At 47.7% G+C, this 16301-nt stretch overlaps 1 protein-coding gene across 4 annotated transcripts in view; it reads left to right on the top strand.

The window, feature by feature from the left end:
* MEGF6 (multiple EGF like domains 6) overlaps window positions 1-16301 on the top strand; it is a 278469-nt gene that overhangs the window by 221626 nt on the left and 40542 nt on the right. For all 4 annotated transcript variants that reach the window (XM_075906530.1, XM_075906529.1, XM_075906532.1 and 1 more), the window contains 7 exons: window positions 1089-1211; window positions 4050-4187; window positions 6272-6394; window positions 8998-9120; window positions 10438-10599; window positions 11660-11791; window positions 13675-13803. In XM_075906530.1, coding sequence (XP_075762645.1) covers window positions 1089-1211; window positions 4050-4187; window positions 6272-6394; window positions 8998-9120; window positions 10438-10599; window positions 11660-11791; window positions 13675-13803 — 930 coding nt within the window. The remainder of the gene's footprint in view (window positions 1-1088; window positions 1212-4049; window positions 4188-6271; window positions 6395-8997; window positions 9121-10437; window positions 10600-11659; window positions 11792-13674; window positions 13804-16301) is intronic.

Raw genomic sequence — 16301 nt, 5'->3', positions numbered from 1 at the left:
ATTAATAGGCAGCAGGTTTAAAACAAACCAAAGGAAGTTTTTCTTCATGCTGCCCAGAGTCATCCTGGGGAACTCCTTGCCAGATGATGTTGTGCAAACCAGGACTTTAACAAGGTTCAAAAGAGAACTAAATAAATTCATGGAGGTTAGGTCCATCAATGCTTATAGCCAGAATGGGTAGGAATGGTGTCCCTAGTCTCTGTTTTCAGGGGCTGGAAAGCGTCAACAGGAGAGGGATCACATCTGTTTCTGTTCACTCCCTCTGGGGCACCTGGCATTGGCGACTGTCAGCTGACAGGATACCGGGCTAGATGGACCTTTGGTCTGACCCAGTCTGGCCGTTCTTATGTCCATGCATGTTAGTCCAACTAGCCAGTCTAACACAGTGACGAAGGAACCTCAAGCTTTTCCAGAGGTTCAGATCAGGAAAGCATCCAAGATTTCCTGTGATTAGCTGAAATCTGTCCGGCAGCCGTACTTCACTGCAGCAGGGTAGGCAGTCTCCTGTGAAGAGACGAATAGTGCCAGATTTCCAGCCCTTCTCTTTGCCGGCGTCTCGGCTTATGGTCTCAACTCCATTGAGCAAGCGAGGGTGGGAGGTGCAGGAGAATGTAAGAAATTCCCGCCTCCTTTCAAAACCAAGTCAGAAACACCTTCAATGAAATGCTTGGTCTCTGGTTTGAGTCCGGGGCAGAGGTTTTGGAAAAGAAGAAAGCGTGCGACCCGCTATTCCTACCCAGGCAGGCTTCTGAGCCAGGGATCCCAGCTTCCAGAAATGCAGTCATGCAGGGCGAAGGAAAGACCATCACAAGTTTCTGAGCTGTGCTCCAGACCAGTCGAACCATGGATGTTTGCCATACCCCTCTTTGCATCCCTGCTCTCCTGCCGTCCCAGTTAACTCCATCATGCAGTGTCCAGCGTTCACCTTTTGGGAGGGACAAGAAGTCACTCTGCAGTGGGCAGTTCAGAAAGGAGACCCGCAAATAGTCCCTCACTGGAATACATTGGGAGCAAGGAGCTGGGTTTCTTCGGGAGGGCATTCCTCCATCAGAGCTCGGTTTTGGTGATTGCCTTCCTTTTTCTTGCAGATCTGGATGAATGTGCGACCGGGCTGGCCAGGTGTGCGCACAGCTGTCTCAACACCCGTGGCTCCTTTAAATGCACTTGTAACCCTGGCTATGAGCTGGGGGAAGATGGCAAGCAGTGCTACAGTAAGTATAGGCCACCTTGCCAGGGCTCGTTAGCCCCCAGGCAATGAGGGAGAGGTCTCTGTTTTGACCGGGTTAAAAAAAAGGGAGGGGGGAGTAAACAATGAGAAAATCATTGACAAGCCTTTGTGTGACGTTGCTCTACAACGTGAGTCCTAAGCATCTTCAGTGGCATCCCTCAAGGGACACTGAGGGGTCTGCTTATTCTCCCACCAGCACAAGTGCTGGGCCAGGTCTTTAAAGCTGTCATGGAAGCACAGTTTTGATGCTGTATTAACAGCTGTTTAAACCCATTGGACCAAATTCTGCAACTCTCCGTCCTCTCCAGAAGTGGGTGAGACTGCAGAATTGTAACGGAGGCAGAACTTGATCTAATGTGGTCCCATTGATTCCTTGCAGGGGAGAAAGGAGACATTTCAGGTTATGAAATGATGAAGCAAACAAGGGGCTTGAGTACATTGGCACTTCATGTTGCCAAAACGTGCCGTTTGATGACAAAACAGTGAGAGCATTTACACTGTGATGCAACTTTTGTGAGGAAAACCACCTCAGTTTTGGCAACAAAAAACTTCTAGCCCCACAAAAGCCTTTGGTCTTTTCCCCAGTTCTTTTCATTGAGAGAACTGGCTTCCACCAATACCCCACAATTCCTGCCCTGATGGCTCTTCTCAGTGTTTTGTGATCTCTGCTACCCTGCTGGCATGTGCCCCTCCCCTTTCAAAACTCTGGGAAGTATCTGACAGCTGAATGAGCTGCTCTGTTTGGGGAACAAACAAAGAACAAATCATTGGACTGCTCCTGTTCTGCTCAGTTAGGTACACAGCAGCAAACAGACCAGACTTGATGACCTGTCAAGGTCCCTTCCAATTCTAGTGTTCTATGAGTCTGTGATTCTATGAGACTGAAACAGTACCTTTGTTGGCAATGCAAGCTTCACCTACGTACATTGCCCCTGCTGGCATGCCTTAACCTGGCTCTAAAATGACCACTGCTAGACGTGAGGCCAGGTCTACACTCAAAGGGAACGTTAAATCAAGATATGCAACTCCAGCTTCATTAATTACATAGCTGGAGTCAACATACCTTTTTTCACTTTTCCCTGCCATCTCTACAGCGGGAGGTCAATGGGAACAAGCACCCCTGTCGACTTCCCTTACTCCTTGCAGAAGCAGGAGTACCAACATCCAATGGGGGAAGGAAGGCTCTGAGTTTGATTTAGCGGGTCTTAACTAGACTCACTAAATCAAACACCAGAAGATCAATCGTGGCAGTGTTGATCTTCTATCTAGTGAAGCCATGGCCAGAGAGATTAATTCATTTCTGCATCTCTTTGAGGTTTTGGCTGCTTCGCTAAAACTTCCAGAAAGGGCCCAATTTAGGGCTTTTTGTGATGTTAATTTCCTGCAAGAGTCCTCACATGGTGCATGGTTAACATTTCTTATCTCAGCAGAAGGCCTGCCTTTCATAACGACCTAACCACTCTTGCAATGGCAACAAAGGGAAAATCATAGAATCATAGAACACTAGAACTAGAAGGGACCTTGAGAGGTCACAGAATCCAGCCCCCTGCCCTCACAGCAGGACCAAGCACTGTCTATGTTCTTCAAACAACAACAATAATAATCATAATATGTTCTTCATTTTATTCCAAGTGAAAGACAAGCCCTCACTCTACGTCTGGGCATGGCTTTCTGCCCCATGTCAGCAGAGACACAGGGGCAACATTCGTGGCTTTCATGCTCCCACTCCAGGACTTTCCAAGTGCTGAAGATAAATATCGTATAACATATAGTGATGAAAACACCAAAACTGTTGTTTGGAAGCAATGTATGGAACTGAGCCAAAGACTTTTCTGGGACAAGTTCCTTTGTGCTTGCAAAGATTTTAATTAGCTAGCCTGATTTTAAAATATGTAATTAATAGGTTTCATATTGGCCATAAAACAGCTGAATTAAAAAACCCTTTTTATATCATTTGGCAAAACCCCTGTGTCTGTTTGCTACTCATGTTTCTTCCAGCATTACAAAAAGTGGCTCCAACTCTCCTGGCACTCAGTATCTGAATGTTTCTGTAATTAGCTCTGTGCTGCACTGCAGTTTCTAGCTGTCATTAAATCGGTGTGCAGAATCGACAGCAAGGAGATGGGCCAGGTTCTGGCAGATCACAGGCGTTGGAGCTGGTCCGAAAGCAGCAGTCAGCAGCAGGAGTATGCAGCGAGGTTGTCTGCCCATTTTCAAAGCCGTTTGAAAGGTTGCAGAGAAGCTGCCCCGCAATTCGGCCAGATCAGGATTTGTGCAGGGACGTTATGGGGTGTAGGGTTTTATGAAATGCATATGATGTGTAGAGCGCTGCAGATCCACGGATATATGCTTTATGTCCATGGTTCATTTTCGCAGAAGTGGATACACACTTTGCATCTAGAACCTTGCAAATTTGTGGCTCTCTGCTCTATATCCACATCCATGAATGTGGGTTTGGATTTCCATGGCTCATTTTTGTGGATATAGATGTGGGCGCGGATACCAAATTTTATATTCATGCAGGGCTCTAGTAATGTGTTTGTGCATCATTACCTGTCCCTGCTTTGACCTCCACATACTACAGCTACCCCCAAACCCTCTCTCCTGTTCCTGCTCGTATTATTCCCAAGGGCTGGGCAAAGACAGCCATTCGATGTGCACACATCTGTTCTGGGAGTCTGTTATCCTACATGCGGAGTGCCTGCCTCAATGGGGCACTGGAAAGTCAGGTGTGGAAGACATGGCTTGGCCCTGATCCCCTGGGAAAATACTGTGCACATGTTACAAGATGCCCCATCCAGCCTGTGTGTTTGCTTTCTAGGGATAGAGATGGAGATTGTGAATAGCTGTGAGGCCAATAACGGTGGTTGTTCCCACCTCTGCAGTCACACTAGCTCCGGCCCTGTCTGCTCCTGTAACTTTGGTTATCAGCTCGATGAGGACCAGAAAACCTGCACTGGTAAGGGGAGCAGCCTGTCGTGCAGAGATGGCATTGTGGCTTGCTGAGTGATATGTTATTCCCTTAGAACTTGGGTAATTCAGAACATGTCTATGCTATGGAAATCGATCTGCTGAAGGTCAATCTTCTAGCATTTGATTTAGTGAGTCTAGTGTAGACCCCCCAAATCAAACACTGAGGGCAGCCGCTACTGGCGTCTGGTGGTACTTGTTCTGTGAGGAGTGAAGGGAATGTCAGCCTCCTGCAGTGTAGGTCCCAGTACTGGATATTTCTCCTTCCCCAATTTACTTGCTAATGTAACCCACACACCTAGGCTGCATCTAGATTGGCATGATTTTCCGGGAATGCTTTTAATGGAAAAGTTTTCCGTTAAAAGCATTTTCAGAACAGAGCGTCTATATTGGCATGGACGCTTTTCCGCAAAAGCACTTTTTGCGGAAAAGTGCCGGTGACAATCTAGATGTGCTTTTCCACAAAAAAGCCCAATCGCCATTTTCACGATTGGGACTTTTTTGCGGAAAACAAATCTGAGCTGTCTACATTGATTTCTTACAGTAGGAAGTCAGTGCTTTTGCGGAAATTCAAGTGGTCAGTGTAGACAGCTGGCAAGTTTTTCCGGAAAAGCGGCTGATTTTCTGGAAAAACTGGCCAGTCTAGACACAGCCCTAGTGTGGTTCCCTGTCCCATGTAGTGGCACTTAGACAACTTACAGCAGCAGATAAGAACAAGAGACCACTGCAGCCTAGGCTGAGAGCCATCTGGCTTTTAGCTCAAGCCTTAGAGCAGTGTTTCTTAAATTGAGTTCTGCGGCACACTGGTGTGCCCTGAGGCAGTTGGAATAGCGCGGAGAATGACAGAGTTCAAAATGGCAGCCCTTAAAGAGGCAGGTGACCTTTTTTTCTCAATAACTTTCCCTTGGCCTCCCCCCCCCTTTTTTTTGCTTAATAACTTTCCCCCGACCCTTTTTCTCCCGACTTTTTTTTTTTCTCAGCAAAAAATCCTTGGTGTTCCTCTTTAAAAAAAAAGGATTGTTTGGTGTTCCTCGGTCTTAAAAAGTTTAAAAAACATTGCCATAGAGGCTCCTACACTAAGCTCCAGAGTTCCCAGGTTCAAATCTGCCGGGTGGGTATTGAGTCACTTTTCAAATGCAGTCAGATGAAAGGTAAACACCAATGTATTTTTTTTAAAAATCTGTTCTGTTTAGAGACCATTTGAAACATGAAGTTCATGGAGATCTCCGACAAAAAATCCCGACTGATGATTACAGTGCTAGAAGAAATGTCGACTCCATCTTTCTCATTCTTTCCTGCTACATCCAGGGGCCAGGGGACCCTTGCATGCAAGACAGTGCCTGCTTTATTTTAGAGTGGTAGGAAGTTGTCAGCTGCCACAAAGGGAAGGGACTGTCATGTGCAGATATTGGCTGTGTCTACATTGGCACCCCTTTCCGGAAAAGGGATGCTAATGAGACCAGTCGGAATTGCAAATCTGTGGGGGATTTAAATATCCCCCATGGCATTTGCATTTACATTTACATTTACATGGCTGCCGCTTTTTTCCGGCTCGGGGTTTTGCCGGCTCGGGGTTTTGCCGGAGAAAAGCGCCAGTCTAGACACAATTTTCCGGAAAATAAGCCCTTTTCCGGAAGAACCCTTATTCCTACTTGGGCTTATTTTCCGGAAAATTGTGTCTAGACTGGCACTTTTCTCCGGCAAAACCCCGAGCCGGAAAAAAGCGGCAGCCATGTAAATGCAAATGCCATGGGGGATATTTAAATCCCCTGCGGATTTGCAATTCCGACTGGTCTCATTAGCATCCCTTTTCCGGAAAGGGGTGCCAATGTAGACACAGCCATTATGTTTAAAACATAGGTATTGGTGATTTCTAAAATGGCATATTGTTTCCATTATTGATCGGGGATGCAGACCTTTACGCTTTGCCTTTAAACAAATCACAGGCCAGAGAAGGTTGCTCATCAGACAGTTTAGAAAAGAGGGGCTGGGACAGATGCGTGCATCAGCTCTCTACACAGCAGAAACTCTCAGATTTGGGGCTAGCTGATACGTGTTGTTTTCTGTCTTTAGATATCAATGACTGTGAGGCCCATTCTCATTGCTGTCAGCAGGACTGTTACAATTATCCTGGTGGCTACGACTGCGTTTGCTATGCTGGCTACAGGCTCAGCGCCGATGGTTGTGGGTGCGATGGTAAGTAGCAATGCCTAGCTGGGCCATTGTGGGGGACAGAGGAAGGGCATTGGCTCAGCTCTTTTGCATTACAGTACTGGGCGAGGCCACATCGACACTAAATGGAAGATCACTGCTATCATGATCGATCTTCCGGAGTTTGATTTAGCAAGTCTAGCTAAGATTCGCTAAATCAAACTCAGTGTGTGTCCCCACCAGCTGCCAGTACTCCAGCTTGTGTGAGGAGTAAGGGAAGCTGATGGGAGCGTTTGCTCCCATCTGCTTCCCACTGTGAGGATGGCAGGGAAACTCGAATCAAAATACATTGACTTCAGCTACATAATTGACATAGCTGGAGTTGGGTATCTTGCTTTGACATTTCCTGTGAATGTAAACCTGGCCCTATTGACAGCCACAGGCATGACTGTGTGGGTCCTTCCGCTAGTCTTGTTATGCTTAGATTTACAATTATATTGCACTTATGATAAATGTCAAATCAAACGTAAAGGCTTATTTTTGTTGATTCCTCTTAGTAGGAGAAAAGAAGCAAAGAAACACACAAGTAAGACAGAGATTAGCTGCAATATAGTATCAGCTAAAAAGCCTAGTTTGGAGTCAACCCAGATTTTCCCAAAGTTGAAGAGAGTTGGTTTGGACCCACCTCTTCTACCAGTTCATAGAAATGCCCTTTTGTATTGCATGCGATAGACCAATATTCCCCTTAATTTTGGCATTAAAGTTGTCCAGGGAAATGCCAATGTGTCTACAAAAATATAGCTAGGAAGATAGTGATTTATGAGAGCTCTGAAAGGAGTCAACAAGAAATTCTTCCATATAGTCCCAAGCAGTTTTCCATTTCTTCCAATTATTTCCCCCAGTGAATGTCAGTTTTTCCACCAGTTCTATACTGAATAGCTCATTTAGCTAGTCAGAATACAGTGAATGTGTGGGATTTGGGGTTTCCATTCCTTGATGATAGCCTGTTTTGTCACTAGCATAGCTATCCGGCCCCATTTTATGTTATTAGCTAGAAGATTAACTTAATCCAACTGGCCCAGCATCTGTAGGCTGATTCTTAAAACTCAGGGAAACTTTATTTTCCAGTATCTGTGGCTGACTTGCTTGTGTGATCTTTGTTCAGTATAAAGAAATGTTGGCAGGTCCACATGGCTGAATAAGACAGAAAGACGACGTCTGTTTAGGCATAGATATTGGTAGGCTGAATAAATCCCTTAAATGGGAAGGAGAAATTATTCTAATTCCTTCTCTAATGTGGGAGAAACAGAATCTTCAGGCTCCAGAACTCTCAGCCTAGCAATGTCCTCAGCACAAAATTGATTTAATTTTAGAAAGTCAGGCAGGAACAGTAAAACTTGTTGCCAGTCTCTGATTCTATAGCGCCAAGTCTCAGAGGGGCACCCGTGTTAGTCTATATCTGCAAAAACAGCAAGCAGTCCTGTGGCACCCTGGGCCTGGTCTACACTAGGGCTTTATTTCGAAATACCCCCCTAGGTCAAATGAATAAACGGCACATCCATACTGCCAAGGCCGGAATTTCGAAATAATGGGCTGCTTATTTCAAAATCTCTACCCCTGCTTTTCTTGAGAGAATAATGCTCATATCGAAATAGTTATTTCATAATAGCAGTAGTGTGGGTGCTCTGGTGCTGCTATTTTGAAATAGATCCTCCCCAGAGTCCTTCAAATTAATTACATGGAGATATACCATCTCTTAGAGCTGGAAGGGACTTTGAAAGGGCTTTGAGTTGAGTCAAGTCCAGTCCCCTACCCTCATCTCAGGATCAAGTTCCATCCCTGACAGATTTGCCTTGGATCCCTGAATGGCCCCCTCAAGGATTGAGCTCACAACCCTGGGTTTAGCAGGCTAATGCTCAAACCACTGAGCTATCCCTCCCGCACTTCCTAGGCCTCTAAGTCAAGGTAGCATGTCCACATTAAGGGAGCCTGCTTTGGACTCATTTTGAGGCTTTCCTGTAGTGAGGATACAGTATTTCGATTTTGTTATTTCTGGAGTTATTAAATCAATTTTAGTTATTTTGAAATAGTTTCCTACTGTTGACATGCCCTTAGAGACTTACAGATCATTCTGTTAGTCCTAAGGGTGCGTCTACACCAGTCATGTGAAACAGGCATCTGGCAGGCTGCATGTGGCCTAATAGAAGTTTTTTGAGGCTCACCATTACATTTTAATAAAAAACAAAGTGCACTTGGCTAGGTGCAGATCACAGACGGCCGGCCGCTCTGCGCACGGTGCCCCAGCGACTGCTCATGTCAGTTGTGTAGCTTATTTTGAAATTGGGAGCATCTGCACAGCACTTATTTTGAAATAAAGCGCTCTTCCTCCGACTTCCCTTGCTCCTCGTACAATGAGGGTTACAGAAGTCGGAGTAAGAAGTCCTCCAGCTTGACAGTATTTTGACACTATTTCAAAATAACTGCTGGCTGTGTAGACGCGGACTAAGTTATTTTGAAATAATGTTGCTGTGTAGATGTATCCGGTGCCACAGGACTCCTCGTTGTTTCTGAATTCTGTGTATGCCTTGGTGTCTCTGACCTATACGAGACATGGCTCATGTAGCTATCCTCCCGTGTATGTGTTTTAGACGTGGATGAGTGCTCCTCAAATAATGGGGAATGTGAGCACACGTGCCAGAACGTGGTGGGGTCCTTCCAATGCAGCTGCCAGACTGGATACAAACTGGATGAAGATCGGAGGAGCTGTACTTGTAAGAAACAGTGTGTGCGTGTGTGTGTGTGTGTCTGTGTGTATGTGTGTATGTGTGTGTGCGTGAGAGAGAGAGAGAGAGAGGTGATTTCCTGGTGTGTGTATGTGAAAGAGAGAGGTGATTTCCTGGGGTGTGTGACAGAGATTTCCTCTGTGTGTGTGTGTGTGTGTGTGTGTGTGTGTGTGTGTGTGTGTGTGTGTGTGTGTGTGTGCGCACGCGCGCGAGAGAGAGAGATTTCCTGATGAAGGTATTTATATATAAAATCTTCAAGAGGAAATGATAGGAAGTGAAAACAAGGGTTTCTTATATCTCCCCCTTTCCTTCCCTTCCCTTACACTGCTTTCATCTAGTGTCATTTCCTTACGTATTTTTGTGTATAATCCAGTTGTTTTCACTGTAGGGAGGCCAAACCTGAGATTTCCAAAGCAATCTAGGGGGATTTCAATGTGCATCTTTTTAAGGAATGGAAGGCTCATGTCTAAATCCTCCAGGCTGCTTTGAAAGTATGCTGGGTGGCAGATCTAAGATTTATTAAACCCTTTCTGAACCTGTGCTGGCTTCTTCACAGCTCCATTATTGACACGCACTGGTACTGTGAACGGGATTATCAGGCCCCCCACAGCCTGCAGCACAGAGACAGATCTTTTCCCTACTTTCCCAGAGACTTTCCTCCTGGCAGGGTTGAGATACATCTTCCATTAATCTTGTTATAGGATGCAGAGGTTTTTCTGTTGAATTACAATGATGCAGTTCATGGTAGCTGCTGAAGCGCTGTGGAGAAGCCAGGAGAAGGTGGGAAATGGAGGAACCAATCTTGGCTGTACCATGCCACCTCGCGTTTGTGCTCTTTTTGTACATTTTAACCAACATAAGAGTGCCCCTACAGGAGCTTGAGATGGTGGCCTTGCATTGTGTAACAGAAACCTTGCATTGGTTTGCTGTCTCCTGGGAACTCAGATCTCACTGCAAATATAAAATACACACCTTTCAGAGATACATTTGACACTCCCGGGATGGGAGTGGTTTACAGTTCTAGATTGAAAGAAATAAAAGAAAGTGGATGAAGGAAAGAGACAGGGAATGAATCACAGTTCCCAGAGACAGGGACAGTTGTGTGGGACACTGGAGCAGTCTCTAAAGCACGAAATCAGCACCCAACGCCATTGACTGTCCAATCTCGCTCTCCTTTCATTTCACGTTTTCTGTGTCCTTTGCTCATCTCTTGTTTATCTTTCATCTCCCTGGGCCTTGAGTCTCTCCTCTTTGCATTGGTGATTTGCATGGCAATGTTTGCTCTCTCCCCGTGACTTCCCCCAGCTCTAGATGACTTTGTAGAAGCCGTGGATGGACGACATCCCATCCTTCGCACCATCCCTCACGTCGCCGTCCTGCGAGATGAGTACACTCAGCTCCTGGATGAAGAGTATGAAGAGGAAGAGGTGGAAGCAAGAGGAGAGCATACGCTTTCAGAAAAATTTGGTGGGCATTTGGTAGCAAGGGCATGTGGAAAGTTCTCTGGTGCCTTGAGGAGTAGCAGTACTTTTGGAACTAACTTTTGTGTCCAAATTTGCACGTGCCGCTGAGTGCATCCAGAAAGAGGCTCACAAACCTGTGTTGCTGGCGAGACCCCCCGCATTGCTGCACAGATCGGGGGTGCTGCCGTCCATTGAGGCTCTGCAGGTTGGGTGGCAGCGCGCTCAGCACCGGTTGTGGTGGGCAAGTCTTTGCTTGCAGATGGAAAAGTGGCGCGCCCCTGTTCTATAGACACTGCCAGTTATATTATGCAAACGTGAGCATTCCTCATTGCAAAGCTGGGTGGTGGGTGAAGGGGAGGCAAGCCCCCAACCCTGCCCTCAGCCCTGCTCCTTCTGCTCAGGCCCTGCCCTCAGCATCACATGGAGGTGGGGCACTGCGCGACCCCAGCCTCCCGGGCCCTGGAGCATGAGGAGGGTGGGCTGTGCATGGGCCCAACCTCTCTCCCCCAGTATGCGTTCTGGGGCTGGCGCATGGGCAAGGCCAGGCTGGTGGTCTGGGAAGGCTGTGCCTTCCCCCGCCTCACATACCCACCACCCATGGTTGTAAACCAGGGCTAGCAATGTGTCGCTTAACGCCTTAACCTATTTCATGCCAATATCTCATCTCAGAGCATTGGTTTGCTGCCAAGCAGAAGCACCTCCCCAGCCACCTTCTGCGCTTCTGAGTTTGGATTCATGTGTAACCTCTCATTAAACACCGAGTGGGATGTTCTGGCTCTGTTTAAGTCTTATTATTGATTCCAGCAGCGCCAAGACTTCCCCCCAATCATTCCAGGGTCTCGCGGCTTCTGATAGGAATCCTCACAAAGGGAAGACCATTCCCTGGCTCTGTGCTGGGTTCCCCACGTGTCCTAGACACCCCACTCCAGCACCGTTGCTCCACGTGTATTTGCCGGAGGGCCAGTGTCCCTGAGCGCGGTGGGTTTGGCTGCCCAGCGGAACCCGTCAGTTCGCTGAAGCAGCATTGGGAAAGGCCTCTCATTCGCAGCTTCTCTGTGTTCCAGTCTGCTTGGAGGAGACCTTCGGTCCCGACTGCAGCCTGACGTGTGACGATTGCCGCAACGGCGGTACGTGCCGTGAGGACCGGACGGGCTGTGACTGTCCGGAGGGCTGGAGTGGAATCCTATGCAATCAGAGTGAGTTAAGTTGGGGAGGGGACAAGCAAAGGGCAGGGGGATCAGACAGGTTTGGTGTTCCTTCCAAAAGCTGGTCAAACAGAAGTGAGGTGAGCACAGCCTCCCAGCTGGTCTAATTAGCACTAATGACTCCAGCTTTTCTTCACCCATTGCTTGCCTTTGCCATGTGTGTGTTGGCGCAGCATGCGGTAGTCACTGGACAAAATCCCTAATAAAGTTTTTTGCCTCCACTTACCAGATAGATCCCAGAGGGAATGAATCTAGAGTTCAGCCCTGCATATGTCTTCATTTGGGGCTGGAGCTGAGCTTAGCTCTCAGACGGCACATAAACCTATCGGCTGTGAATTCGACATATTACAGACTTGAAGACTAAGAAACTATTTAAGGCACTAAAGGGAGTCGTCCTAATTCCTCCTTCCAACTGAACCTCTGGCTTCAAAGCTGTTGGCAGTTCAGATGAAGGAATATGTTCCCTTTGGGCCTCTTTCAGTGTAGCCATTATTGGCATTTGTTGCCCATTGCAGAGTAGCGGCTGCGCTTAGTGGGTATTTGCAGTTGCAGTTTGAATTTGAACTGCAAAATCTGGATTCTCCAACCGGGACTCTCTGGTCTCCTGACTTTGGTTTTTAAATATTTGGAACTGTGTTTGCAGTGAGTTGAAAGGGAAAGACTAGGTTGCCACCTATCTCTCTGGGTTCATGCTTGTAAATAGAAATAGGACTCCATGATTCTGAGGCAAATCTATTTTTTAAGCAAGTAATTTGAGCTGTCTCTATTTCAGACAAGACTGGATCAAAATGAATATGTGGCTTGACAAAATGGTAATGAAATTGGCAGCTGGATTTCAAGGTTTATTTTCTTAAAAAAAAAAAAAAATTGGAATGTACCTGTCAGTCAACGGTGCCATTTTGGCAGACCATGGGGCGTGAGCAGGAGCTGTGCATACCGGGATGTGGCTGGCTTTTCTTCCCATTCCCCTGACTGTCGGGGAGCGAGGGGAAGTATCCGGCTTCTGTGCAGGCCTCTCACTCCTGGCTGGTGAAGGGAAGGGGCAGAGGAGTAATTCATGGAATCCAAGCACTTTCCCCTCGCTCCCTGATAGTGAGGGGAACGGATGAAAAGCAAGCCGCGTCCCGTCCCCGTACGCATGACTGTCACCCCCGCCTTCCCAAAATGGTGCCCTTACTTTCAGCAAAAGAAGGTAAAGCTGAAAGAGTTTCTTTTTCAGGTATTTTCCATAGGGTAGGGTGCATTGCCAGGGGGTTGCCGGTAGAAAGAGAAGAAGAAAAATTCAGAGGCTTGAATAAGCATCTAAACTGAAGCATAGCTCTGATTTTTGTTCAGCTTTGCCTGGGTTTGTATATACTAGGAACTGTGATCCATTGACATGTTTGGCTTATACCTATTGCTGCCATCATGAATGATGTGTACAGCACCATAGAAGGCAAGATCCCAATCCTGAAGACTTTACAGTCTAATCCAGAAAAATACAATACATGGGATAACAGGCCTCATGCAAGGAGGGAAAAAAACCAGTCAAAGGGTTGAAACTGGCCTGTGTCCCTGCCCTCGCACTGGGATACACTGGAGCAGAGAGGTGCAGGCCAGGAATGAGACGAGTCCAACTTGCACAGTGTATTGGCTTCATACATTCCCACGCCCATTGTTCTGTTTGACTGCGGCCTGTTTGAATCTCTACCATGCCGGGTTTGTGTTTGCTGCACGTCAGGCAGGTAAAGGTCTCACTGAGTTTGCTGGAAAGCCTTCGGAGTGAGTGTCAGAGCTTATTATAACTAATCTGTCAGTCTAGGGCCACAGAAATCAAGAAATGGCCATGACAACCCAGTCACTTTCCTGACTTCTGTCTGTCTCTCCCTTCCCAGCCTGCCCCGAAGGCAGCTTCGGGAGGAACTGCAGCCTCACCTGCCGCTGTAAGAATGGAGGCTCGTGCGATCCAGTGACTGGGAAGTGCCGCTGCCCGCCTGGGGTCAGTGGAGAACTGTGTGAGGATGGTATGGTCACGCTTCCCAATCTCCTGCTTCATGCACCCATGAGATGCCCTCTTGCTGCTCCCCCGAATCCCAGTGAGAGAGTAGCAGGGTGGGGAGGGAGGTTGCTTCTGTGCAGGGAGGCTTGTTTTGTTGCACTAAGTCAGACAGCAGGGTGCTGGAAACAACGGGCTGCTCTTGTGCTCCTGTGCTGTGAATGAGGGCACCCCCTAGCCCTCTGTGGTGTGGATCGTTGTGAGGAATGTTTTCTGCACAGGGTAAGCAGGGTGGGAGCTGGGGAGGGAAGAACAGAAAGTGTCAGCACAGGACTGGGAACCAGGGAGCATCAGTCTCAGCTTTGACACTGACTCTTTTGGTGACCATAGGCAACTCACTTAACCTCTCCCTCCCGCTGCGTCCCCATTTGTGAAATGGCCACAGTGATACTGATCGTCCTCACCAATGGGCTGTGATGGTTAATTAGAGTTTATAAAGCATTGGAAAAAGGAAGGAATTATCGCAGTGCAATGCATATGGGGGACAGACAGAAGGGCTGTGTCTAGACAGGCAAGTTTTTCCGCAAAATCATCTGCTTTTGTGGAAAAACTTGCCAGCTGTCTACACTGGCCGCTTGAATTTCCACAAAAGCACTGATGATCTCATGTAAGATTGTCAGTGCTTTTGAGAAAATACTATGCTGCTCCTGTTTGGGCAAAAGTCTTTTTCTGAAAAACTTTTGCGCAAAAGGGCCAGTGTAGACAGCAGAGATTTGTTTTCCGCAAAAAAGCCCCTATCACGAAAATGGCAATCGGGGCTTTTTTGCGGAAAAGCGCGTCTAGATTGGCCATGGACTCTTTTCCGCAAAAAGTGCTTTTGCGGAAAAGCATCCTTGCCAATCTAGACGCGATTTTCCGAAAATGCTTTTAACGGAAAACTTTTCCGTTAAAAGCATTTCTGGAAAATCATGCCAGTGTAGACGTAGCCAAGGATATGGGCTTGGGATCAGCGTTCACTCCAATTTTTTCCATCCATGTGCAGAATAAATTTTGTTGTGTGTGTGGATGCACACCACCAGTAGAAACACATGCTGCGGCACTCTGCTAATCATCTGGGCAGCACTGGAATCTCTCCTGGGTGGCCACCCCAGCGCTCAGGATACGCATGGTCTCTGCCTCCTAATTGTCTTGCTCTCTTTTCACAATGGAATGTGTTTTAAAGAAAGTGGGGACAGAGCTAGAGGAAAACCGTGTTTCTTACCCGTGTACAAGTTACATTCCCAGCAACGTCGTTCCGTTGCTATTTGAGTTTGTACTTTACAATGCAGTGTTTGCTCTAGTGATAACTGGAGGTCATGGCCAGGTGCGGTGCTGGGGGCTCTCAGGCCTCTTGTGCTTCTGTTAAAACCTAGACGCTCCTTACACGTGATGTGCTCGGTTATTCCGTTTCTAGTCCTTAATCTGTTGCCTGACTCCTGCATTTTATGGGCACCTGGTGCCTTTTAACCCTTTGCTTGGAACATCGCTGTGTGCCCGGGACTGTGACCATCCCTCGATTCTGTCTCACTTGCTGGTCATGTAGCTTTGCGTTTAAAATGTTTTTCTTCCTACGAAAAGACCGATTGAAAGATCCACTTGACATGAATCCGTGTCCTAGCTCCTGCACCCAGCTCCTGCACCCAGCTCCTTGCGGCCCCAGTTGAGCAGAACAGCAGTGTCCTGCATGAGCCAGGGAACAGTAACGGGCACTGACTGCTACAGGTTGGACCTCTCTGGTCTGACACCCTCCGGACCTGACCGGTCCTGAATGGGGGAATTTGCTGGACCAGGGGAGGTCTCCTGCTACCAGCTCCCCAGCCTACTGCCCCTCCTTGCTGTTGCCCCTCCCCCCATACACCTCCCCACCATGATGCAGCTCTCATCTGCCCCGGACCCAGCCCCAGCTCTGGCTCTGCTGCCGGTCCTCCTGCCACCTGGCTCCCAGCCAGGATTCCATAGTCCAGCAACATCTCTGGTCCTGCCAGACCACAGATGTAGCCAGACCAAAGAGTCCCAGTTTTTGGAGGCCCAACCTAGACCGATGATTATGTCTTGGGGAAGCTTCAGTGGGAGGCAGAGGAAAATAAAACGGCCCCAGGGCATAGGAAATAGAAGTGATGCTGCACAACAGGCAGCCGTTAAACTGGTGTAGATACTGATTTGTGTCTCGCCCTTGAACGGTTAAAACACTGTTCAGACCATGAAGAGAGGGAGTCCGTGGGGAATGACTTCATGCTAGTGGCTCGGAGCACATGGAATCCATTCCGGGAGAAGGCAGTTGACGCAGAGAATAAATAAGTTCAAGAGGCACCGGGGTTCAGTGGGAAAGCAGGACAGTGGGGTGAAGAGGAAGAACACAGGCTGGGGAATGGGGCAGCCTTTCTGCTTCCTAAACCGTCTGAGATTATCAGATGGCAGAAGGGTTTGGCGGCCTGCACCTATTCTGGTTGGAGCGTTCTGCTGACACAGTACATTTGGCATGTGCTT

Source organism: Pelodiscus sinensis, chromosome 23 (assembly GCF_049634645.1).
Source record: "Pelodiscus sinensis isolate JC-2024 chromosome 23, ASM4963464v1, whole genome shotgun sequence".
In the NCBI taxonomy this organism is placed as follows: Eukaryota; Metazoa; Chordata; order Testudines; family Trionychidae; genus Pelodiscus; species Pelodiscus sinensis.
The sequence above is the reverse complement of the archived record's forward strand: the minus strand, read 5'-3'. Positions and strand labels throughout refer to the sequence as shown.